This window comes from Acanthaster planci, linkage group LG08 (assembly GCF_054643075.1).
Source record: "Acanthaster planci isolate LZ-2023a linkage group LG08, COTS_SCS, whole genome shotgun sequence".
Lineage (NCBI taxonomy): Eukaryota > Metazoa > Echinodermata > Asteroidea > Valvatida > Acanthasteridae > Acanthaster > Acanthaster planci.
The window spans coordinates 382,029-406,989 of NC_141784.1; the positions used below are offsets into that span (position 1 = coordinate 382,029).

The 24,961-nt window shown below is 40.7% G+C and overlaps 1 protein-coding gene across 2 annotated transcripts; it reads right to left on the reverse strand.

Moving 5' to 3' along the window:
* Positions 1-789: 789 nt before the first annotated feature.
* On the reverse strand, positions 790-23,444 carry LOC110978092 (INO80 complex subunit D-B-like). 2 transcript variants are annotated; one of them, XM_022232786.2, is made up of 10 exons: positions 23,054-23,444; positions 20,971-21,205; positions 18,386-19,230; positions 11,669-11,768; positions 9,691-9,906; positions 8,698-8,801; positions 8,125-8,258; positions 6,719-6,839; positions 5,918-6,193; positions 790-5,560 (listed from the first exon to the last, which is right to left on the reverse strand). In XM_022232786.2, exons 2-10 carry the CDS (start codon positions 21,183-21,185, stop codon positions 4,398-4,400), a joined length of 3,174 nt encoding a protein of 1,057 aa, XP_022088478.2. In that variant the 5' UTR covers positions 21,186-21,205; positions 23,054-23,444; the 3' UTR covers positions 790-4,397. The 2 variants fall into 2 exon arrangements, with proteins under 2 accessions (XP_022088478.2, XP_022088477.2); XM_022232785.2 differs by having other exon boundaries at positions 23,066-23,443.
* Between the last annotated feature and the right edge of the window lie 1,517 nt (positions 23,445-24,961).

Below are 24,961 nucleotides of genomic sequence, written 5' to 3' on the forward strand. Positions count from 1 at the left end.
TCTCTTGGTATTTGGGCTTTCATCTGAGAGCAGAATGGCAAAAAAGTACAGTTGAAAAAAGGTCCTAAGTGCCCGAGAAAGTCGAGAGTTTCCACTTAAAAAATGGGCGAAAATAGACTTCAGGAAAAATCATGTTTTGGAAGGTGATTTTGTTTTGTGGGAATAATTAAAAATGTCGCAGGTTAACTCACAAAAAATTGGAATGGAAAGATTAGGGACCAGACTATAATTTAATTTGTGTTTCAGAAACCTCGGGGATGTTGGTAGGTATGTTATTGGGCCCAGAACAGTGCCGATTTTCAATGCAATGTTTTCAATGGGGCTTGAATTAGTGGACTGGATCCAGAAGGCGCTAAAGAGGAGGAAAGGTTATTAAATGTATTCTCATTTGAGAAATCCTCCAAGGCCACGACTATAGCCTTTATTCAAGTCGGTGTTCAAGAGTGTTCAAAACATTTCGCAGTCCGCGCCTGATGATTTATGGTGTCTGGAGTAAAAACGGCTGCTCTTAATTCTCACTAGCGAGGAACAGACACTGGATGCCTTCTGGCTATGAAAAGTGGATTCCTAAGACGTATCAGAGGAAGATCTCATTAAGAAAGAATATCAGAAACTTACACAAATGAAATACCATTTTGACTGGCTAAACGGGCTAGGACATGATGGTTGTTGAGCCCATAGTGCCCTTTTTCTTGGAGTAATTATTAAGCAAACGATAAAGCAGACCAGGGGAGGGGTTTACAGATGGGGTCAAGTTTGGGTGAAGATAAAATGAGACGACAGGCAGTGTTCAAATGTTACTTAATGTAATAATGTATTTTCAATTCTGTAAATACCACATTGAGTCTAGGATGAAAATAAATTCCCTGCATTTCAAGTTAATCCAAGTACAAAAATGAATCCTCCAAAAAGAAAAAAAAAAGTTCAACACATCAAGGTGTATCCAGTATAACAAAACCAAACAGAATGGGTGAGGAAAACAGGTGTTAACATCACACTTGAGAAGGTTGGCATGTTTTGAGACCAAACTTGAGGCATGCACACCCCCTAAATGTGAAAACTGTTCACAATTTATTGAAATAACGCAAGGTTTGCTGGTAGATGTCTTGGAAATAATTCAGCAAAAGCGACTGGACCACAGCAACTAAATATGTGGAACATTCTTTCCTGTCATCCCCGAATAATTTCTGTCATGCAGTTTCAATGCATCAACTCTCCACATGTCACATACTGCCTGCCAATTTCTTCATGGCTTCTTCCTCATGGGCCAACCCTGGGGACAGAGCCAATTGAAGAACAGAAGTCAGAAAGTGATTGTCTCCTCTTACTTTGATATGGCAACAAAACCAAACCCTGTTGTTTGATCAACCTTTTGGGGGCTTTTTTTGGGGGGGTGCAAAAAGTTCGGCAGTTCAATTGCTTCTTTGAAGCTCATGCCTTCTAGCTAAACTTCAAGATTGTCAGACACAACTGTCATGGGTGAAAGAACCACATAACCAACTAAAAAACAAACAACAAATCATAACAGAAAACAAACAGTATCCCTCCAACATCAAGGGGCCACGGGTATAAAGCAAGGGTGAAAAAAGGAAACAACATGACGGTTATTCTGACTTCAGATTACGAGCAGAATTTACAGTGACAACCTCAGAGGGGTTGTGACGTGGTAGGAGCTAGCAAACTTGTCAAAAGGAGCAAATAAAAACAGCAATACTAAAAAAGAGCGACAATTTGTGTTGCACACAAAATACAGTTGAACAAATGCTGGACACATCTACATGCATGTATGACTTTGCAAAATGGGCCTTCTCATGTTGACAGGGGATGGATCAATGTGTCTTCACTGTGACAATTTCCTTTTTTGTTCAAATGTGCAGGAGAACAATCCTTATTGCTACCAAAGTTGATGCATTACAATATACATATATATTTTTCATATAAAACGTAATTACACAAAATACATTTTTCTCCTGAACGAACCAATCATATGGTTCCCTAATTCCAATACACTGGTTTTTCCCCCCCAAATATAACAAAAATACTATCAATTCTTATGTAAATTCCCTCCAACATGTTGCATCAGTGCAGAAGATATAAGATGAACAATTTAAAACAGTTTGTACAGCTTTTTTGTTGTCTGTTAATAAATGTATACATTTCATTGCATTTTAGACAATCTTGCAGCAAAAATAGTATATGTGATATAAAAAAGCGCCATGTTGGAGGCATGTAAGCTCTCAGTTCGACGGACAAAGTGAACTATGTTCATTGCTACCTGCTAAGGTATAACAGCATACCTTCTGGTAAGTCTTGGGCTCAAGTGTCAAAGAATTAATCAGGCAATGTTCATCTGAAACAGACCAATAAAAGCCCCCACAATTACCACACAACTGTTCAAGTTTTTAAATACGTGAACATGCAACCTTTTTTTTTGGCAACTAGACTCTATCGGGTTAAGTTCAGTTCAGAAAGTGACGATTTCTTGAGGGTGGACAGGAGGGACCGTAAATTCAATCAAATTCATCTCAAACTTGCTCAACTGTAACAGTAAGGGCTTAAAATTCGGACAGAAATTGTTGACTACCATTACATTTTTCAGCCAGCAGATTCTTCCAAAATCTGTGAAATACTTTTTTAAAAAACTTTCTTCAGTTTACTAATGAATACAATTTGACAAACAATGCGTTGCACAGGAATACCGAAATACAGAAGAGACTAAAAAACCCCCACACAGTCGACAGAACCTTTTCAAAACTCAACATACCTACAATATATTTGAAAAAAAATACACAACTGAACATTGGATTTTAGGAGCTGGAAGATTTTATACCCAATGTGGAAATTACATGTGTAAGCAGTCACCAATGCCAACCCCCTTCCAAGTGAAGCACGTGTATAAGGCAAGAGACAAGTTTAAATTTAGTAGAAATAATATCTCAACAAATTCAATAACATTGGCAAACTAAAAATATGAAGGTTAAAGGTCACACACTGCACTCCTATCAGTAATGGGGACAATCTGTGAAGTAGAGAAGGTGCTCTTTACTTTACTACGATGAGAGAGGAGTAGAACCGTGCAGCGTACATATTTACCCGGAATCAGCTGAAAATGACTCACTAAGCATGATGGAAATGCATGTACATAATTTCCAAGCGCACGTCTCACTTCAGCTGCTGCAAGGTTATTCAGACACTAAATACTTATGAAATCACTGGGCATGGGCAGAGCTGTTTTTATAGGGAGCGTTATGACATGGGTGTCACAACTGTTCCAACCAAAATGGTGGATTAGGTGTCAGTGCAAGCTGAAAGCTGTACTCAACACATAATGAACAGCCGTTCTGGTTCCAAAGTCCGAAGGTGGCGCTACTCTCACTGTAAAGGGCTATGGGCATGGGTGTACGACTACCACGTCCATGCCAAAATGGCGACTTCTGTTTTTTTTTTCAGCCAAACAGCTTATGATTTCAAACCAATGTACATGTACAGAATGTGATCATTGTGAAGACATGGGGCCAAGTAAACAGAAATATCATTGCTTTTTAATGACAGCTGGACAGGCAAGTTATGTGAAAGAAACTTTTACCAACACTTGTCAGCATACATACATTCCTTTCTGGTTGTATTCACCTTGAGAAAAAAAAGGAGAAACCTTTACACACGCAAGCAGAAAAGACCTATAAACAAATAATACAAAAACATTGGCTTAATTTGAACATAAACAAGAGAGACAACAAACATGTTTATGAAACACTAGTTGATGAATCTGACTCTAAAAAGTAAAACATTTCCAACAAAGCAGACATCAAATTTGGTGAGGCCTCCCCAATGTACATGTGTACCCATATCAATGTCCAAATAAGCTCAAGTTTAGACTCACTAAATACTTAAGATCTGTTCTTCTTTCCTTTTTTTAAAGAATTCAATAGCTGCTCTTGGATGAGTTACACAGGCAACAAACGCATGTATGTGTCCAACTGAGAGATAAGCCAGTGGATTTTCTGCACATACATTTCTTGTAACAGAAGATACAGAATCAAGATACAAATCCAAGCCAAATCTGATTGGATCTAAGAATGAAAAGGACCAAAGCAGCTTGTTTGAGAGATTGGCAAACTCAGAATTATAACCCGGGTGCCATTTTCCAGAAACTTTTATTGTAGCACAATATCGATTTCCTAGTCTTTTTTTTGCTCACAGAATTATTTCTACAGTTGCAATCCGAGTATGCATTTTGGTTTGTTCTGCATACACTCTTTCAGATATGGCTTCTTCGGTTTTGTTTCCTATGGTCTGGCTTTTCTCAGATCTAGTCAGAAGTGTTTTTAAGAGAATCCGTTAACATCAGTTGATGCAGTTTACGACCAACAAGAAGTAGTGTGGGTCAGCGCTGTATATCACGTGACTGTACTCGCTTTCGTTGTGAAGTTTGATGCCACTGAGCTGGTGGCCACACTTTCAGTGCTGCTTTCGTGGGTGTGTGCTAAACTTGTAACATAACTGAGGTGATTCTGACCGGCAGAATTGATGGTGGCCGAGTTGTTTGTGTTGAAGGCAGTCCCTAGTGTTTTGGGCAGGGCCAGATCAGTGGCACTTGTTGGGAAGCTAAGCTTCTGGGTGAAATTCATCTGCGGGTAGAGGGTAGGGGCATGGTTCGGGGTGTGGCTCGGGGTGGAGTCTGGACTGTGCTGATTCATTACACCCAGCAGGCTGCTGTTGCCCAGCAGGTGTGCTGTAGGGGAGGGCGCCACGCTCCAGGTCTGTCGGAAGCTTGGGAGTGACATCTGCTGGTTGTTGCTGGAGGTCAGCGAGATGGCCGGGCTGTGCATGGGGCTGGGCTGCCCGGCCAATGTTCTGGGCTGCTGCAGCATGGCACTGCTGATCTGTGCACCGTGGGGTGTCAGCACATGATGAGGTGACATAGGGTTGCCGTGGGGTGACTGCGGCGAGTTGGCTATCTGCCGCTGCAGGTTCAACATTGCACTATTCATCTGGACTATTCCATTGCCCATGAGGACGGGGTTGGGCATTCTCAATGGCTCCAACTGCTGGCCGTGCAACTGCCCCACTGGCAAGGCATTCTGATTCTGACCCATGAGGTCTCCGACTCCGCCAAAATGACCCCCGCCGTCATGGAAACCAGCCTGTCCTGACATGTTGGTCATCACATGCAGCGGGCCAGCTGCTTGAGTCACCACCATATTACTCGTCGACACGCTGTTGGCAAGGTCTACTGGGTGGTGCATAGAGGCTCCCATGGCGTCCACCGAATTCTGGCGCATGGTGTCCTGCAGTAACCGGTTTGCAGCTGACTGGAGGTCTTGCGGCAGCCCGTCCATCCCATCCTGGTCGCCCGAGTCGCCGCCGTTGTCCTGATCGTCAAACATGGCATTGCTGGTGGGTAAATGCCGGTCCATAGAATGCTTGGACAGCTGGTCCAAGGATTCCTGCACTGAGTTGACTGTATTTGAGACCTCCAGGATTGCCCGTTCTAGTTCCTCCTGCTCCTCCTTGGTGGGCATTGGTATGGGCATGTAATCACCATCTCCATTCTTACCAGCTGCAGATACAAACAATCAACGATTCTGGATTCATTTTGTAGCCCATGGCAATGTGTTCAAATGGAGTTCCCACGTGTAAACGTATTCTTTGAACTGTCATAGGGCCGTAAGCCAAACACTTAAAATCAAATGCAGAATGGCAAAAAACTAACCTCATTAAAAATTCCAGCTCAATTTACTTTCCAGAAAGCAGAGAAAACCTACGTGCCCAGTGTTTTAAGGTCTACAAATTCAAGCCAATGGGATCTTCAGGCTTATCTTCGTTAAACTGTCAGCGAAATTCTTATCCCCAAAATATGACTGACAAAGAAACAAACATACAGTAGTACAGGTGATGGCAAATGTCAATTTCTCACCTTCTTCGTGCTCTTTGACGAACTTTGTGAACTCCTCCGACTCAAACAGAGCCAGATCGGGGATATCCATTGGTAACTTGGGCAAGATCTCCGACAGGTCACTGCCGCCGGCCTCCGAGTTCAGGTCCGAGTTGTCAGCATCCGAGGTCATTCGCAGGTCCGAGGTGTCAATGCCCAGGTCAAGGTTCATGTCGCCGGGGTCAATGTCTTCTGGAAGGCTCGGGCGTGACATGACGATGTTGAACGATGGTGGCAAGCCGCTGTTTGACTGGGGAACTGGTAATTTGTTTGTGTGGCAAAAAAAAGGGCATGATCAGATTGCCATTTTCCCCCTTAAAATTAAAGGGTTGGCCACCAGTAGGCACAAGAAGCCACAAGTAATTACATGCATGTATAGCATTGTCCATACTGTGACAAAGTAGGAATTGACAACAGTAGGCAAGTTCAAGTGACAAATCATCTGTTGACCACTTATCAACTTTCCCCAGTAGCCTGCCTGCAAAAGATAATCCTGGATACCAAACAACATCTGCAAAAGGTTAACAAGCGATCACTGCTCAAACTTGCCTGGTGTTAACTCTGTCCCCCCTTGGGTATGTGAAGATTTTATTGAAATTGGACGAATCAGGACTGATAAGATTAAGTGTTGGGTTGTAACAGTGACTATCGACAAGTGTGACCTTTGGCATCTGCTACTGAGACCACTTCCTTCTATTCCCCCTTCCATTTTGAAAAAACAAAAACAAAAAACAACAACAACATCCTTTGGATTTTGGTACTGGAGTGTGGTGCCCTACTTACCTGCTGGAGGTATTGGCTTCTGAGGTCGCACGTTGCGACGAATCTTCTTCTTCTTGTTGGGTCTTGTCAGCGCAGAAGGTTTTGTCTTCTTTCGAGGCTTCTTCTGCTTCGGCTGCAGTCGCTGCAAAGGTCAGGAAGACGGTGGGGTTAAAGTTCAAAAGACCTCACAGCAAAAACAAACCTTTACCATGTCAGTAACCCTTCAAGTAAATCTGGGAATCAAGGGAAGCAATAAGATAGGTGCAACTCCGCAAAAAGAATACAACAGTGCGCTTCAGTGCCAGTGAAACTATTAGTACTGTAGTACAATTACTTGGCCACTGCGGTCAAATTCTATGGGCTCTGGGGGAAAAAAAAAGTTGAGATCAACTCGACAAGTGCAGAGGACTGGTGGTGAGGAACACTGATTGGCAATCTTATGGCTGAAGCAATTTTGTGGTGTGGATTCAAGAACATGCTTGGACTCGGCACATTATCCCTCGGGTCAAGTGAACACTATCACTTGCCTTTCTCCCCTTCTCTCCAGCATCACATGAGCATAATGGGAGTGGGGTTTGTGATCACTGTGCGCATGGACGATTACAGAGGGACGTTGCCAGAGGCATCCACTATGTGCTATGTGTGTTCCCCCGGGGAGCCCAGATGGATCCAATATTAAATTAGCCCATCGATTAGGAGTAATGGCATCATGTGCAGTGCTTTGGTACACCGATGAAAGCACTATGTAATTTACTGATTTGATTACCGCATGCTGCAGAGCAGGAGCAGGTTCCTTAAGCAAGGTCAAGCCCAAAATAGGCTTCCAGAGCTACACCTAGGTCTACTGTCAGTGCCCCTCAATGTATTACCAATGGAGAGAAGACCTAGACCTAGCTCTAAACAACAGATTCAGATGTGGCTCAAGAACAGGTTACCAGCCTGAATGTCATAGCCTCAAGACTGTGCTCTATTTCCGATCAGAGAATGCTAAATCAAGAACTAGTCATTACTTCAACTACTTTCATTTCCCTGTTCATTATATGTAGACATTTTTCTTCAGAAAATCTACACAGAATGAGGTAAGAAGAGCATGCCTTATTTGTTTCACAAGGCCTCTGGCATCCCATGCTCTCTTATCAGAGCCTGTATCATGCGCATTACACATATTTTGCATCAGTGAAATAATGCCAACCTACAGCCAAGATGCTCACTTTTAAGCTAAATCGTATACTTCCAATGTCAAAACATTGACAAGGCCATTAAGCAGTCAGTGCCTGGCAGAAGTAGGTTTACCAGAAAGGAAAGAAAGCATGTGTGGGCTTTGATAAGAACCAGTCCATGACCTGATGTGGCTCCTTCCTACTTGGAGTGAATTTGGAACCCTCAAAAAAGAAAAGATTTCCCTAGGCTCCCCCAACAAAGCTCACCATTCTCTTGCTGTGTTCAAGACACAAGGGGTTGTCGTTCTGCATGTCGAAGGCAGGCTCTATGCAGCGGAAGCCCCCTGGAAACTCCGCTGAACACTGGTGGAATAACTCCTGGTGCTCATCCTCCAGTATGTCTGAGAGACGGTGCAGTTAAGGAAAAGGCCAAAAAAAAAACCCCAAGTCTGGTGGAAACAAGACTGACAGGAAGTCACACCCTGTGATACAAAAATCTTTTTTTGTGTGGATTTGTGTGAGTTTGAAAAGAACCTCGAACAAAAAACCCTTATGCTCTGGACAGTAGGCTGTCTGTCATCAAGGGACTAGTGCTAAGAACTTAAATGATCTTCTTACATATAATCCTGTAATTAATCATTCTTTCTTCAGTGTTAACGTGCAGCACACAAGAAAACAATTCCACTTTGAAGACTCACTTACAAGCCTATCTCACTCTGATTCACAAATCCCTCATCATAGAATGATAACGAGAGGTAAAACCCCAATCCTAAAAGCAAAGCTCTGCTGGTGCACTACATCATGCAGTGCTTCTACTGGCTATCATCTGGATAAGGATACGTCTATAGCAGTGTCTCGAGTACGGCATGGCCTCCTCCTGACATGCCTCCCCGCCCTCCTCTTTGCTGATGCAGGTCCTGTCTGGTGGGAGCTCTACCTTGGGTCTGGTAGAAGACAAAATAGATACAAACTGAGTATGCAATGCAGGCTCTCGGTAACAAGACACAAACACCGTTGTAGTCTAGTCCATCGCACGTCCTCTCACAAGTCCAGTCACGAGTAATATGGTGAACAAATGCTTTTGGCTTAAGATTGGATGACTGGTGAAGGACTTGCAATGGGCTTGACTATAAAACAGCAAGCGCGAAGGCCAATGGTGGTCTATTGAAGTAAGAGCACACCAGCTTGAAAATTCCTCAGTACTTTCTAGGGGCTGTTCAGTTAAGAAATTTGTCAAGCCTCTTCAGAAACGAGCAGCAAGGTACAGTGTTAATGCAATGCATACCACTTGTGGCTTTGCTCAGTGCATAAATTTGATAAGCGTTCTACTTGCTTAGGATGGCAATGAAACTGGGCCTGTGTCCACATTCACAGAGCTAAGCACAAATCAGTGCTGAAACAATTATGCTAAGACAGGCAGTACCACCCAAAGGGTAAGAATTACTAGCCCCAGGAACATGTTTCGTGAAGTTTGATTTGTCATAAAATGCCCTCTGTTGGAACAGGATGCCCACCGGAACCAATAGATTTATTCGGTCAGTGGTTAGAGCACTTAGACCTTTTCTTAGACCTGAATGAATATTGATTTTTGTGAAATATAAAAAAAATTGGGATGGCATCACTGCCCATAACTTTGGTACGCTGATGGCATTAATGCCCTCATGTTTGGCATTAGTGCCCTTTATTTCAGCCAGTCCACCAATGCCCTAAATAAAATGAAATTCGAGGCCTGCTACAAGTGACTTCTTCCTGCAATATCGCTTCGCCAAGTCTCCATCCCTGTTTGTTTAGGGTGTCCATCAATCCCTAACTGTCTGACTGGTCGGCACCCACCTTGTCAGTGGCTGCCTGCGCAGTCCCAGCAGGGACACTGCAGTGCCAAAGGAGTGCTCCCTGGCCGCCTTGATGAGGGCCAGGCACAGCCTCTTGGCCCTGAGCCGCTGGTTGCGCTGGCCGCGGTCTGACTGCACTAGACAGGCACACTGGCTCCTCAAGCGGGCACTTAGCTCGTTCAGACGCTCCTGCCTGGTGGGTCTGTCTGGGGAATTACTGCAATGCAAATCGAACCAAGATATCCATTAAAAAACACTCACATCTGACAAAGTTTCAGTGAGAACAATAAACATTAATACTTCGGTTGTAGATAAATAGATTTGACATCTCTTCTTAAGAGGTCCTTTGCGAGTGCTTTACCCTGAACATGTTTTGCCTTCTTTGAATTACAGCACTCAAAACAAATAATATCTAAGTAACATGCTAAGTACCGTATATTTTAAAATTCCACATATAAGGCATTTATTTGTTCTATTAACATGTGTCTCTGTGGTCAAGATCAAAAGGAACACAAATTCCTTCTCGTTTCTTAATTCTGAGCATGGCTAGATCTCTGCTCAGGATGACCTCTGTCTATTACTGTGAAAGATGTAAAATGGTATAAGCAAATATTTAAAGACTCAGATTTAAAGACTCAATTTTAAAGGAAAGGAAAGGCCACAACACACGGGGAATGACACAGCAAGCTCCTTGTATGAGCACAGCAAAACAGGCTTCCACATTTAGTTACGTTACACACCGCTTAATTACACACCGCTTAATATTCAGCCGCCGTTGAATGAATACATGTGCAGTCTGTGTAAAGTTCAAGTTGACTGCTGTAGGTTTCCTGGCCAATTTCAGCAAAAAAGTAATTCAATTTAACACAGGGCCCATATAATTTTGTTTTAAAATGAATGATCCTTCACACAAGCATTTGAAAATTCAAAGCAGGCATTGGATTTTGTCACTGAACATTCTTTCGGGAAATATGTTCATCCAAATTCCAAAGGTCATCTTGTTCATTTACATTCGTCAAAGGGCTCAGAAAGAGGTTGATCAGGCATTCAACTTATTCAATAAGCAATCTTATTTCACTTACAAGTGGGAATTCAAATTTGTTCCAGAAATAAAGGCATTTGGACTCCTATATAAAATCTGATTTCCAAGGAAAAAAAGGTTTATAACGGTGGACTGTGGGACAGCTTTTTGTCAAAGTGACTTCATTAAAAAATTAAAATTGTGGAGGCTGGGTTCTTACAGAAAAGTGAACACTGCAGAAAGGGAAAAACTGATTAGCGCTTTCCTGGGCAGCAATGCAGAGAAAGGCCTGTAAACAAGTTTTTTCTTTTGTCTCTTTGCGTGTTATAAGGTTTGCCCTAAATTATTTTCCCTGAGCTTTTGTTAACTTATACTTTTTTTACACACAACAAAGAGCAAACTGAAAACCTTTCTGATTTGACTCAAGAGACAAATGTCCATACAAATAAAAATTAAATGATACAAAGGAATCATTCACAATCATAACAAAAAAAGATTATGGAATAAGAATATCATACACAAAGACTTGCAACAGAAGAATGAAGGAATTAACTTCTCTAATATGCCCGAACTTAACGTTCAGAATGCAAAATAAATTTACTGTCAATGAAAAGGAAAATTACACGCAGGTAAAACATCCTAAGCCTATATGCCTTGATAAGTTTTAATTTGACTGTACCTATTGAAAAAAGGCGGCAGAGATTACACCGAAGATAGTTCAGCTCTGAATGCCAATCAATGAAGTGGAATGATGGAAATGAAATATAATGGCAAAGCTAGAAAAAAAAAAGAGTGCACGAAAAACGAATCTGAATGTCGGAATAAGGAAAAAGAAACCCCCAAAACAAACCAACCGTAGCATCTGTGCCAATGTGAAAGCATAAAATGCTAAAAAGGAGTGGATTTTTGCTGAAACTGGCCGAGAAAACCTACACAAAAGCCAGATACCGGTATGTACCTCATACTGATTTCACTACTGCTACAGTCAGGGAATCTGGGCATGTATCTGTGTGGAAAGCATCTGTCCTCTTCATCTTCATCTGATGAGTGTTCTAAACCTGTAAAAGAGAGATAAAACAAACTTTAATGACACCCGAACAAGCATTCTTTTCAAAACATCACTGCCCTATGGTGTATGTAAAATCTTACACGGATGACCCCTTTTTGCTTGATGCAAAGGTACTGAGGGATGTATACTACGGTAACACGAGCAAGAAATCGGATCTGCTATGATTTTTTATTTTCTCATACATACCAGTTCAAGTACATGCATGTTGTGAGTTTGGCCTCCTAGCTTTGTAAACAGGGGGACAGTGTGTCCAACCAATATCAACCTCGACCCGATCCCATGGTTGGGGCCACCCTGTGACAGGAGCAAGCAAGGACAGGAACGGCATCCAAGCCCAAATATTGTAACAGCATTCTTGCCTTTCCAATGCTGGCAGACCACAAGTATGCATGCATGCATGCCATCACTTCATACCCACATGTTTCCATGTGCAAACCAGTCACCCAAGTAGGTGCTGCCATTGCTAGCCTTCCAGTTTGGACAGGAGGAAACTATGAAGTCACATACATTATCATACAAAACATTTTTTTTTCTGGGCAACACATACCTATTTTTTGCTACAAAAAGCAACCAAAAACTAAATTAATATTTATAGCCTCAAATGATGAATTCAATTCAAGTGGATCTTTCCAAGCGATTTGACTGTCATAATGGCAGAATTGACTTTTTGCCATGTCACTAATTTCATGGGAAGTAATTTGGTTGATTGGTTTCAGACAAAGTATGGATTTCCAATTTTACCGCAAATTTGCTGATAACAGCAGCAACAGTGGCAGAACTCTCCCACACAAGTGCAGGCATACATGTAGCTGGGAAAGTCAGGTTCTTCATGCATCCCCTACACAAATGTACATGTATGTACCAGTATGTACATGTACATACAAGGTACTGCAAATATATATATATATTTATATAAAAATGAACAAACCATGGATGGCAAGGCATCATTCCCTTTAATCAGTGCAAAAGGAGCAGCAAGCAAATGTATGACTTTCCCACATGTAACTCATGTACATGTTCATAAATTTAAACTGGCACTTACTGAATGTCATGTTGAATTTGAGTTCCTAATCTTAACAACAAGTAGAACTGACCACAAACAGGGATTTTCAACAGAAGCTGCAATTTTGGGTTTACACTCTACTTCAATCACTGCACAGCAGCCACGTTAGCTGATTAAACTGTTGCAGTATACATGTATGTACATGTATATTGTGGGATGCCTGCACATGTTAAACATGTTGTGTATATGTTACACTGTACATATGAAAGTGAAACACCTCTTTGGATCACTAAGTCCTGTGCACATGCACAGGTATACAGTACATACATAGTACTTTTCAAACCCACCCCTTGTCGGAGTGTTTCCAAGCCCACTGCTAGCTGGGCTAAGTGCCCCTGAGTGATGACCTCAATGACCTCCAATCAAATGACCTTTGGGTTTATTCACACACCCAACCAGACAGGGTGAAAAATGTGCACTATCATGAACCACAGTTTAGCATGACCTACTTTCTGTATACATGATACGAGCGGGTTTCACACTTGTTTGGCTGTACCCCTGTAATTTATTCACCAGGGTTGTTATTCATACTTGGGTATAAACTTACCCAGAGAATCGGTTTCACACTTCCAAACTTCACCCAGGATATTTAGCATGCCCACTTTTGTGCAAAGCTGAGTAATTTGTAACCGTGCTCACAATTCAGTCGGGGCAGCCCGGAGATAATAATAATAAATAATATGTACACTGTCCATGTGCATGCAATTTAAGTACAGACACATACCCGTGACATGTCATGCGTGCAGCATGAGGTCACAACTTGTGCCTTACAAATAATAATGGCGTTTGTATACAAAAAGACTGGTGTCCTCTATATGAAATACATGTATAAAAACGACAAGATACCAGCCACAGTGGACATCAGCAGCACCAGGCCTGAGGCCATGGAGATGAGGGCAGCGCTGGTTGCGCATGTGCCGTCCTATCTATTTGATGAGAAAATCTGCGTTGACGGAAACCCAGCGAACGTTCATACTTCCGAAGGTAACCCGATGAATTGTCTCAAGGCCACTGTTAACCCCGAGATTGGTGGGTTAACCCACGTTGCGAGTAGGGTTAAAACATAACCAGGTTAATTAGTAGGATTTTGAGGCAGTTAACCTGGAGAATTTCTAACCCCGAGAAGGGCAGTGTGAACACTTAGAATTACCCAGGTATTCTCAGGGTTATTTTTTTTTTATAACCCCCAGAATACCCCGGTAGAAGCGTAGTGTGAAACCAGTTACAGGTACCTTGTTATGTTTACACGGGTAATTCCAGAAATTATGGGTCCAAAAGGGTGACATTTTTGTGTCCATGTTACATGTACATCTGACCTTTGTTATTTGACATGGAAATATCAAAGGAATTGATTTCAAACTATTACTGTTTGTTTGGTAGGTAATTTGCATTAATTCATCACTCTTGAATTTCCAAAATCATATGTCAAATGTGACAGGGACACACAAAAAAAGGACCCCTAATTTCTGGAATTATCCACAATTTACATCATGTGCATGTACATTTACATTGTACATCACTTGCCTACTAACTGACGAACTTTAATTTGTTAAAAAATACCAAATCAGTTCCACAAGGCCCTCCAAATACTTGTTTTCTATTTTATACCCCCCAAGTTCAGGTTGGTAATTTTATATATTCTTTATTTTTTTGGGGGGGGAGGGGGAATGGTTCTGTTGTCAATAAAACATTCTTTAATAGGGCTCCCGAAATCTCAGGGCGGGGTGATTATGATAGCCAATGTTTCTTTTTTCACACATGTACATGTGACAAAATCAGATTCAATATTCATAAAGAAATAAATATGATGTGCTAGGTCGGTCTTAAACGTTCATTTAAGATAGGATCAGGAGAAAATGGACATTGATAATGCCAAAGGTGAAGGCAAGGGACATTTATTATACTATTTTGTCTAACAAATTTTTAAATGACCGCAACGGATAAGAACTGGGACTTTTATATGTTTATTTTTTATACGAGACCATTCCAGCGGTAAACTGTAAGGCGTGCACAAAACAAATAGTGATACATGTACATGAACGTGCGTATTCACTGCAGTCTAACAAGAATATTAACTACAAGTACATATACTGTATTATACGGATACTTTGCCCTTGTGTACATGTATTGCATATATACATGCAATATGTCATATTACCAAAAAAATCTGTTGTACATGTATACTACATGTACATGATGTCCAAGGCAGCTTCCTGGAACTGTTAATACACATGATCAGAGTTGACATTTAAAGGTGTGAGGGAATATAAAAACGGGGAATCCCCTTGAGGCTACTACAGAAAACAGGCACTACATGATGCAGCACAAGTAGCTCACTATCTAATTTTGGCATACACAGTATGCCACCTGTTCACCACATGTTTACTGATACAGTCAACGTTATAAATGAATGTGCATGGTAGGGGATGTTGAAGTCATGAGATGACATTTATTTATGAAAAGGTCACTCGAACGTGTGTGACTGAGTCTGCGAACTGTAAGCAATGCAAAAAAAACTCAAAAAACCAAGTGCCCAGACATACATGTACATGTATGGTAGCGACAGGAACCCCACATGTCCATCCATGTACACTGGTACCTGAGTACATCTGTGACCAACTGTCCAATTTGGATGCACATGTACATGTCGGCTGCATACATGGACATGCTGGCAATATACATCTACGTGTACACATATTTTTGTACATGTACGGGAGTTGATGTACACACACAAAGTACATGTACAGCACTTGTACATGCATATTGTGTACACTTTACAACATGGAGGAATAAAAATTACATGCACGACATAAACGTACATGTACATGTATTTGTAACGACAAAAATGTTATGTCTAAATGTGAACAAGAACTTTGAAGAACAGCTGTGTTCACATGTACTGGGAACTAGAAAAATAATAATAAATAAAAAGATTTTATAAAATAACAAAGAGGTCCTTTTTAAATTAGGGACCTACACGATCGGTATTGCATTCCATTTGAAATAATTTGGCATACAGGATAAAATGACAATCTGAAATACATGTCAGACAGTTTATGATTAAAAAAAAAGGTTTTGCAACAGGCACATGGACATGTGCATTTTGAAGTGATCATGTAACCAACCAGGGTTTCCCCTGGGATGCTGATAAGTACAAGGTGGTGAAAGACACTCGGGGCAATTGGAAGTATTGCCAACTGTGGCAACATGGCTAAGATACATGTACATGTACATGTATGTACTCCCATGGTACATTGACTACCAATCCATTTCCTGTAAACAAATACCGGTAAATCTTGTATTTGTAAGCCGAACGTTAATTATTCCAACTCATTTTCTTATTTCTCTGTTTGCTCTCTCTTTTTTTTTTGGTGTGAGGTGGCAATACTGGCCCCCAAAAGGCTGAGGTGGTCAGTGGTCACTTACACGTACATGTACATCTCTGAGGTGGACTGCCTGCTTGAGTACGAATTGGGCAGTGGAAATCCTGTCATCAACACTGACAGATAATTCTTGTTTAACACTGAGGCGCATATATACGGTACACCAATAGTAGCATGCAGCACATAATTATTATGTTAGGGAGTAGGCCAAGCATTTGTTCTAACTCTTGTTCAATTACACTACATTTGAGTGACATAACAAGCCCATGCAACTAGGACAAGTGCTCTTAAACGTGTCTAACCATCTGTTCTATTTTTAGGGAAAGAGGCAATTATCTTATCAGGTTGTCAGATCTCGGGCGTGAATTTTTGATTGTCCCCTACACATTTTGATGTACAGGTATACTTATTTTGGATTAAACACATGCCATTTGGTTCCAATTTACATGTATATTGTATAATAATGGTATTTATCACATTTTGTGTGTAATTACATGCAAGTTAACATGTTGTTTGAATAATCTCACAGGAGCAAGGTTGATGAGGATACTAGGGTTTCATTTTTGTTCTTGTTTGGAATTTCGGTCCTTTTCTAGACACTTAGTTAATTATGCCTTTTTTTCTTGCGTTGTACTGTATCTAATCACACTTCTTACAAATGGTTGTAAATTTTTCCTGCTGAAATAAATAATGAATGAATGAAACTACTGCCCACTTTCCACACTAAGGATAACTCCGGTACATGTACAAACATACATGTACATGTATATGTATACACATACATGTACATGTATATGTATACACATACATGTACATGTATACACATACATGTACATGTATATGTATACACATACATGTACATGCATATGTATACACATACATGTACATGCATATGTATACACATACATGTACATGTATATGTATACACATACATGTACAGCGTATACGCATGCTCTCATGACTTATTTTTGAAAACTGTTGCAGTGAAATCAACACATGGTTATAAACAGTAATTTCACATTCATTAAAGACTCCCCCCTCATTCCCTGAAAAAAAATCACCTTGATCCAGATATTATGATATATGTACACGTACTGGTACAAATGTACATGTATGGTACCAGTATGGTTACATATGCTGGCACTGGAAGAGACTGTGACCCAAGCGGGACATCAAACTAGCAGGTGTACAGTACATGTACGTGCACTTTGGTGACCTACACGTAAGGTAATTCACAAGCACAAAGACGAATTAACCCAATAAGACTGCTTTTTTTTACAATCCTGTTGATGAATGGGTTGGACTGACTGAATCGACTGCTGGATCACACTACTCTAGGCAAAATTTTCACAGATCACAAATTCTAGAATTTGAAGGTAGGAAATTCACGTTTGTTACTGGAGGTTCTGTCTTGCAAACGTACATGTACATGTATGAAAAACAGCTTACATAAAGAAGCCCTGCTTTTCAAGCTGGAACAAATTTGATACATCTAATTCTCCATTGCTGGCTGAAATCCAGACTGTTGGACAGCACACCGCGACATGTCCATGGAACTTCCCCAGAAGTTTGCTCTACTAGCAAGTCTTAGTCCTGGTCTACTCTGAATGAATATTTGAATTACATTGTAAGAAAAACAGATCTCTTGAACATTTTTATGTAGTACTGACAACTGTACATACATATGGCTACATGTACATAAAAGGTGCGTCAGGATCAACATGATTGCAAATTATTTTGGCACAATCTGACAATTAGGCACTTGCTTTGTGGAATTGGGTTAGTATACAAACTTCAGATTTTTAACTGTGAACTTTGCAGAAATTCAACAACGCAAATAGCACAAGATTTACAAGTATCGTACCGAAGGAGTCTAGTACCGGAGTCTGGATACAGTACGTGCCACTTTAAATGTTTATGTACACTGGTAGTATCAGTGTCCATGTAAAGTATCAGTCTGATACCCTGAACCTATTTAAGCACCATTTTACTGTGTACATGTACATGCGCCTCAAGTCAAATCTTAATTCTTGCTGTGCTACGCCTTACAAAACACCTCGAAGGCTTCAAAGAATACCCAGCTACATGTACGATACATGAAATTGATCCGTATTGATGTTACAAAAACACAAAAAAGTCTACATAACGTTGGTTACTTACCTAATGAAAACAGATCCAAGCGTCTCTCTTCTTCCTTTTGATAAATTTCTCGGAGACTGTCCACAGATTTCAGTCCTAACTTCTTTGTATACAACGTCCTGGGTTTCTTGGTTTGGGCTTGCACAACAGAGGCACTTAGTGGTGGGAGGTTGGTCACTGCAAACGGCAAGTTGGTGGTGTCTGCTTTCGTCTTGGAATGTGCTAAGTGAGGCGGCATGGAGGGTAGATGGTCACTGAAGTCCGTGAACAGCGAGGGCTGGGAAAGACTGGAGGATGGGGTTGCCAGCGACGGGGCAGGTGAGGTAGTGCACTGATCGGGTGACTGTGGTTTGCCAGGCTGCTGCAGCCTGGCCTGCAGTTCCCGGTCCCGCTGCAGTTTTAACCGCGCCTTGTTCTTCTCCAGCTTGTCCCGCATGCGGTCCTGCAGTGTGGACTGCCGGGAGCGGGATCTTTTCTTTGGCTTTTCGGTTGTGCCGCCATCTTCGGGACTATCGCGGGCAGCCACAGGGGGAAGATTCACCGTCTCTGCTACCGGTAGGTGAGGCGAGGACCTCAACAGCAACTCCAGGGAATCGACAGTCAGAGAGTTGTCGTTCACTTCCGTATCAGCCTGGGTCACATCCAACTTCTTCGATCGGTTCTTGTGTTTCTCGTGCTTGCGCTTGTGCTTGTCTTTCTTCTTCTTCTCCTTGGGCACTTTCGGCCTGTTGACACGTTCTCCAATCATGACATTGTGTTCCTCTGTCCTAGTGTCATCATTCTGCTCCATGGGAACATCTCCCGTCTTGCTCTTTTTGGCTTTTTTGGGGACCAGGCCCAAAACCTGCAAGTGGCTGACACAGTATCTGCAACAGAAAACATGCCAAATTGAAGCTTTTTATGCCTCAAATAAATGAACGAATGAAATGAATTGTGTGACCACAGCAGGAGAACACTCACCTGTCAATGACCACACCTGATCATGTGCGTTCAATGTTACGTAAAGTTCCCAGCATACATGCATTTCACACACATGCAGGACATTTGATATTGAAACTGGCACTGTGCTTGAGGGTCAAATACAGTGCAAATGCAGTGATGTCTTTAATACACACTTCCGGAAATCTTGCACAAACATCTGCAGAGTTGGTCGTCACAATGTCTCGTGTGGAACTGTGCAGTGACAACAATTTGTACATGTATGTCCAGGGGCCATTCTTCTGAGGCTCTAATGAAGTAAATCTGATGTCTGCAGAAAACTTTCCCATCACACTTACCTACCCTTTTGATGATTGTCAGTAGAAAGACTGTAAGATGTAACGTGGGAAAAGTGCAAAGTCATGCTACTTTATTTTTCCAATGTGTCACCTTAGTCTACGACAGTGAAGTTGTGACAATGTCCTGACTCAGTGTCACTGAATGCATCATGAGAGCAAGGCACTGCCAAGTAAAATAACTTTAGTGCGATATAAATCAATGTGCTGTGTACATAGCCGCCATTCAAATTTTTTTTTTCTTTTTTCCAAATTTTTTTGACCACCCACCCAAACCCATTTTTGATCAACAAACAAGTGATTTTATCATCTAGTATTAAAACTCCCGGTCATTGCATTGCATGCATGTACTGTACATGTACACGTATCTTGGCACATGGGAAGTAAATTTATACATGAATGTGTCTCTGCACATGCGTGTCCAGTTCGTACATGTTGTACCTGATTGCATACCACAGTTCAGGCTAGTCAAAGTTTTTTGTTGTTGTTTGTTTGTTTGTTTAAATCAAAAATGATCTTTTTTCAATCTTTCAACAATATTGATCTTGCAAGAATCTGTTCGACTTGAAACTACCACTGTAAAACCACTGCAAAACGATGGGCCCTACTCTAACCCTAACCCTCCTAAATCATTTAAAACTCACCAGGACAATTGAAAGTATTTCATACGATTGAGGGAGGTACATGTACATCCTTGTGAATATTACTTTACATGAGGCTCAGCACTCTTGAAAAAAGGAGGTACAAAGAATTTGTACTGCTTCCTGTAAAGTGGAAGAAACGTCAGAGAGGTTCCTGACAAAATTCCCCCAACTTAGGCTGGTGTGTACATGTATGTGTAATGTCTCTTACTTTGGTCATTTCATCCAATGAAACTAGGTACAGCAAGACTAAACTTTTACCTTGGAAGCAATTATGGCACAGAGTGCTCAATTCTGTCTATTCACAGTGGTCCAATTATGCAGCTGATTCAAAATGGACTTCAAGGAAATTATCACTGTAGATACAGTACAACATCTAAAAGTTTAAACAAAACACATCACAACTTACAACGGAATTAAGTCCCTGTTTTCAGCTCTACCTACAAACTGTGACAATGCCCCCAGTTTTGTCATCACTCTTAACACCCTACGCTTTTTTCTCGGGCCCTTCTCCTGTATCATCCAAAAAATCGCACGTGCAGTCCCACATGTTGCTGCTAGAATGCAGCTCCTTCAATCCTGCAAAATTCCTGCAAACTCTGGATAAGGAATAAGTGGTCAGTTACGGGTGGGTCATAATTCTTGCACTCACGGGCCATTTGAGGGGAACCCTACATTATGGAATACGTACTTGCTGTCTCCCCCTCGCTTTATCGGGTTCGTGCAAGGCAGTCCGTTATACCGGTTGACAAATTCACACTGGTAGTAGGGGGCCGACTTATCCTCCAGAATGTGACGGATGCAGAATGCGTAGCCATTGAGACGGCGCTGTTTGCAGACTTTGGTACTGCAAGAGCACAGTGGTTTCTGGTCTTCTGAGAAGTGGATGTGCTTGCCTTCGTACATTACTTTCTAGTCAACATTGGCTGTAAAATGAGCATGAAACTGAATTACAGAGAGTTACATGTAGTACATGATAGCGGTGACAACCTCCGTCAATATTGCATTGCAGGGCTTCATTTGTACATGTACAATACTGACTATACTGTGCAACAGCTGGGAGCAGATTTTGATTTGGCATTACAAGGTTTACGTGTAACACTCAGATGTTTGAAGAGTGTCAATGGAAAGAATTCCATGTCAGATCATAACCAGGTCACAATTTTTGAGTTAACTTTACTTTTTAATCCTGGTTCCTTGAGATACTGTATCCCTTTCCTCACTAAAGTCCCTCAAAAATAAGCAGGCTCCCCTTTTTAAACTCTGTGGTGTTTATTACAACACTAAAAAATGGTGTTGGTCTACTGTGGTATTCTTCCTGTTTCACTAGTGATGTAGGGAGAGAAAGAAAGTGCCATCAAACTGACTGCTTCTAGTTCATTTGGAATGAGTGGTGCACTAATGTAATAAAGCGTCAACAAGTGTCACCAAGTGTCAAAAAGTTATTCAAGCACATTTATGCAAAAATTTTATATTTACAATATTAATTAGGCTTCTTCATATCATATCCAATATTTATCTAAAATGATATTTGAGTGTGGAAATTCGACCGACAAATTCAAGCCTGTTTGTGCAACCCAACCAGCTGCCATCTTGTTTTCCCGTGGACAGCAGAGAAAGGAAAGATAGTGGACCACATACATTGTGAATATTTTTCATTTTCATGCCTGAATCTGGAAGCAAAATCACTGTCTCTTTCACACAGTGGCGTGTGCACATTAGAGTCTGTTAAATATAATACAACCACTTTAAAATCTTTAAAGGAGATTTTCAAGTTGTTGACGCTTTGGTGACGCTACTTGTGTGTGTGTTGACGCTAAATAGCATGACTGCCATTTTGGTCACAAATTATCGCGACAGAATCAAGCATTGCATGGCACACAGGGCATGGCACAAAAATAATAAAATTTCTCAATCTCATCCCTTCCGATGGATATTGTCATCAAAATGTTTGGCCTGGATGGCAGAATCATTAGAATGGAACAATGAGGAATTACTGCTGACCCTTTATTTTGCATTTGAAAATTATGAGTTGTGTAAAAGGTACCAAATACTTCCTCAGAGATGACAGAACAAAAAACTACTCTTTACAGTTCTCAAAGACTTTGATAAAGCTCAAATTTACCTTTTTTATAAATACACCTTTTTCACCAAATTTGGACAGAAAAGTTTTTATTTCTCCCCCAAAAGTTTGTTACACAACCAGTAATCCCTAGGTAATTATATGTTTTTTAAAAATGGGATTCAAAATAACAATCAATTTATATTAAAAATACCGGTGATACTTCAGGCTGCATTTGTAGGAGAAGGGCGTAAGATATTTGAAAAGAAAATGTAACCACATCCCCACGAATTTACATTCATTCATTATCTCGCGCGCGGAAGTCGGACCCCGCCACCACCAGACTAATGTTCATGTACGTGTTTGACTCCGCGTCACGCACTTACAAACTGGCACCCAACTAATCCAAACGCAAGGCAGATTATGTGTGAAATATTCTCTATTATCGACTTCCTAATGTTTAATTACTTCCTCAAATAAGCATTGGTTAGATTACTGACGTTTTATTTTCAAAATATTACTGGAATAGGGCAAAATATCTGCAGCCAAACGTTCAGATCATGTCGAGTAAAAAATACGGGCGTGGACACGGGAATTTCCACGCAAATCATGTCCGTTTATGGGATTTTTCGCACAAATAACCTTCATTTTCCTGACTTTACAATGACCATAATCCCCCAAATTGTGACTCTACTTAAACAATAACATTTACCTTTTAACTTACCGTTGAGATTATGTGATATTTTTGGGAGGTACGGTGAAGAAATGTGACGGAAAATTTGGCACAGTCGGGTCTTTCAAAATGGCTGCCGTGTATGCGTGCTGCGTTTGTGCATAATTTGGCTGGCGCAAGGAATGACATCAAACAATGCATGTGGCGACACACAACACACAAGACTATCCAGCCGTCATCGACATGTGGCTTAGGCAGGCTTAACATGCACATCCATGTTTCACTTCCTTCGTGTATTTCAACTTACTTTTGCATCAAAAAAACACTTAAAAACCGAAAATTCGCCAACAATGTTTCTTAAGTGCATTTTAAAGACAGCCATGCTAAGTTTTGCAGGCGTTTTTTAAGCTCAAAAGGGATTAATCGGGATAAAAAAGTTGTCTTGGATGATGTACCCTTTCGGTGACCCTAGGCATCACAGCCTCAACCATAGTAGATAACAACTTTGTACTTAGCGGTTTTGCGGCAAAAACGTCCAACTATTTGTTAAACCCGTGATGGTAGCTTTGGTTTATATTCTGAAATCTGAATTCGTGGCATGACATAACTGAGCTCGTCAAAATAGCTACACAAAGTCGAACTGGCATGTTTATAATGTGTGCAAAATGTGTTCCAATTAATGCTGTACTGATATACTGCCAAAAACACCATTTCACCACAACACTTAATCCAAAGATGTATCTAACAGAAATAATGGATAGTAGTAAAGTGTTCTTGTGATTTTTTCATCAAAAGAAGTGATTCAATTTGACGAAAACATTATCTTTTCTTATCTATTGTATCTAAAAGATTATAGGTCATGGGTGAATTGATAATCTCCATGCTTGATTGCGCTACACGCACCCCATAACCGCCACCCCGTTATCAATATGCAAATTACATTTTGAGACTAATGATTGGACGAAACCACAATAGGAAACAATGTCATTGGTCGCAGGAATATGTTTGATGAATATTCAATAGTGGCTAAGAGATAGACTTCGCACACGTCTGTTCATGTTATCGTAGTGGGCCAACGAGAGTGAAATACAATGTAGTCCGTGGCGAAGTTTTTTCCTATGACAAATGCTGAAACAGCGTTCTTTTACGCATTTTCTATTCTGCAGAATAACCACATATCCGATCAAGGAATAAGAACAATATGTGAAGTAATGATTAACATATGTTAAATAATATTCAAGCCTCCTGTTTGCCGATGACCCTTTAGACTTTCATTATATTTATTGTAACTGTTCTCTTCCGGTGTATCTCTCTTACACATGTATTATTTTGTATTTATTGTGTCTCTGGCAATTAATTTAAATTTCAATTAATTAAAATTCTTATTCAGTTATGCACATTAGTTTATTCATTTCCAGTAATTTTATATTTAAATATTTATAAGTTCTAACTTTTGGCTTCAAATACTTTTATATATTAATTCTTTTATTTATATTTATTTACTTTGTATACAACTTGATGAGGAGCGACAGATCTCTAGCAAGAGTGATTGTTATCGCTTTTGCCTCCCCTAAGCCCATCTTGTATGTGATGGAAAAGAAATGGCATGAATAAATAATAATAATGATAATAATAGTTGCTAGTTTTTGGAAAGTTGAGGCTGCGGCTAGAAATAACACGTACGCTTGTACATGAAGAAGCCAGTAGCTCGCTAGCGGCTGCAGCACATTCTCCTCCAGCTACGTACATATACATGTACATGCACATGCACAGTACTGTACATTTTAATTAAAATGTATAATGTACATGTACATGTTCGTGTATACATGTATGTGTACATGTACATATACACACACTGTTGAGCTATGCATGGTGTGCAAAATCTGACCCTCAGACAAAACTGGCAGCATTCGAATCTGTTGTCTAGAGCTAGGTCTAGGTCTTCAC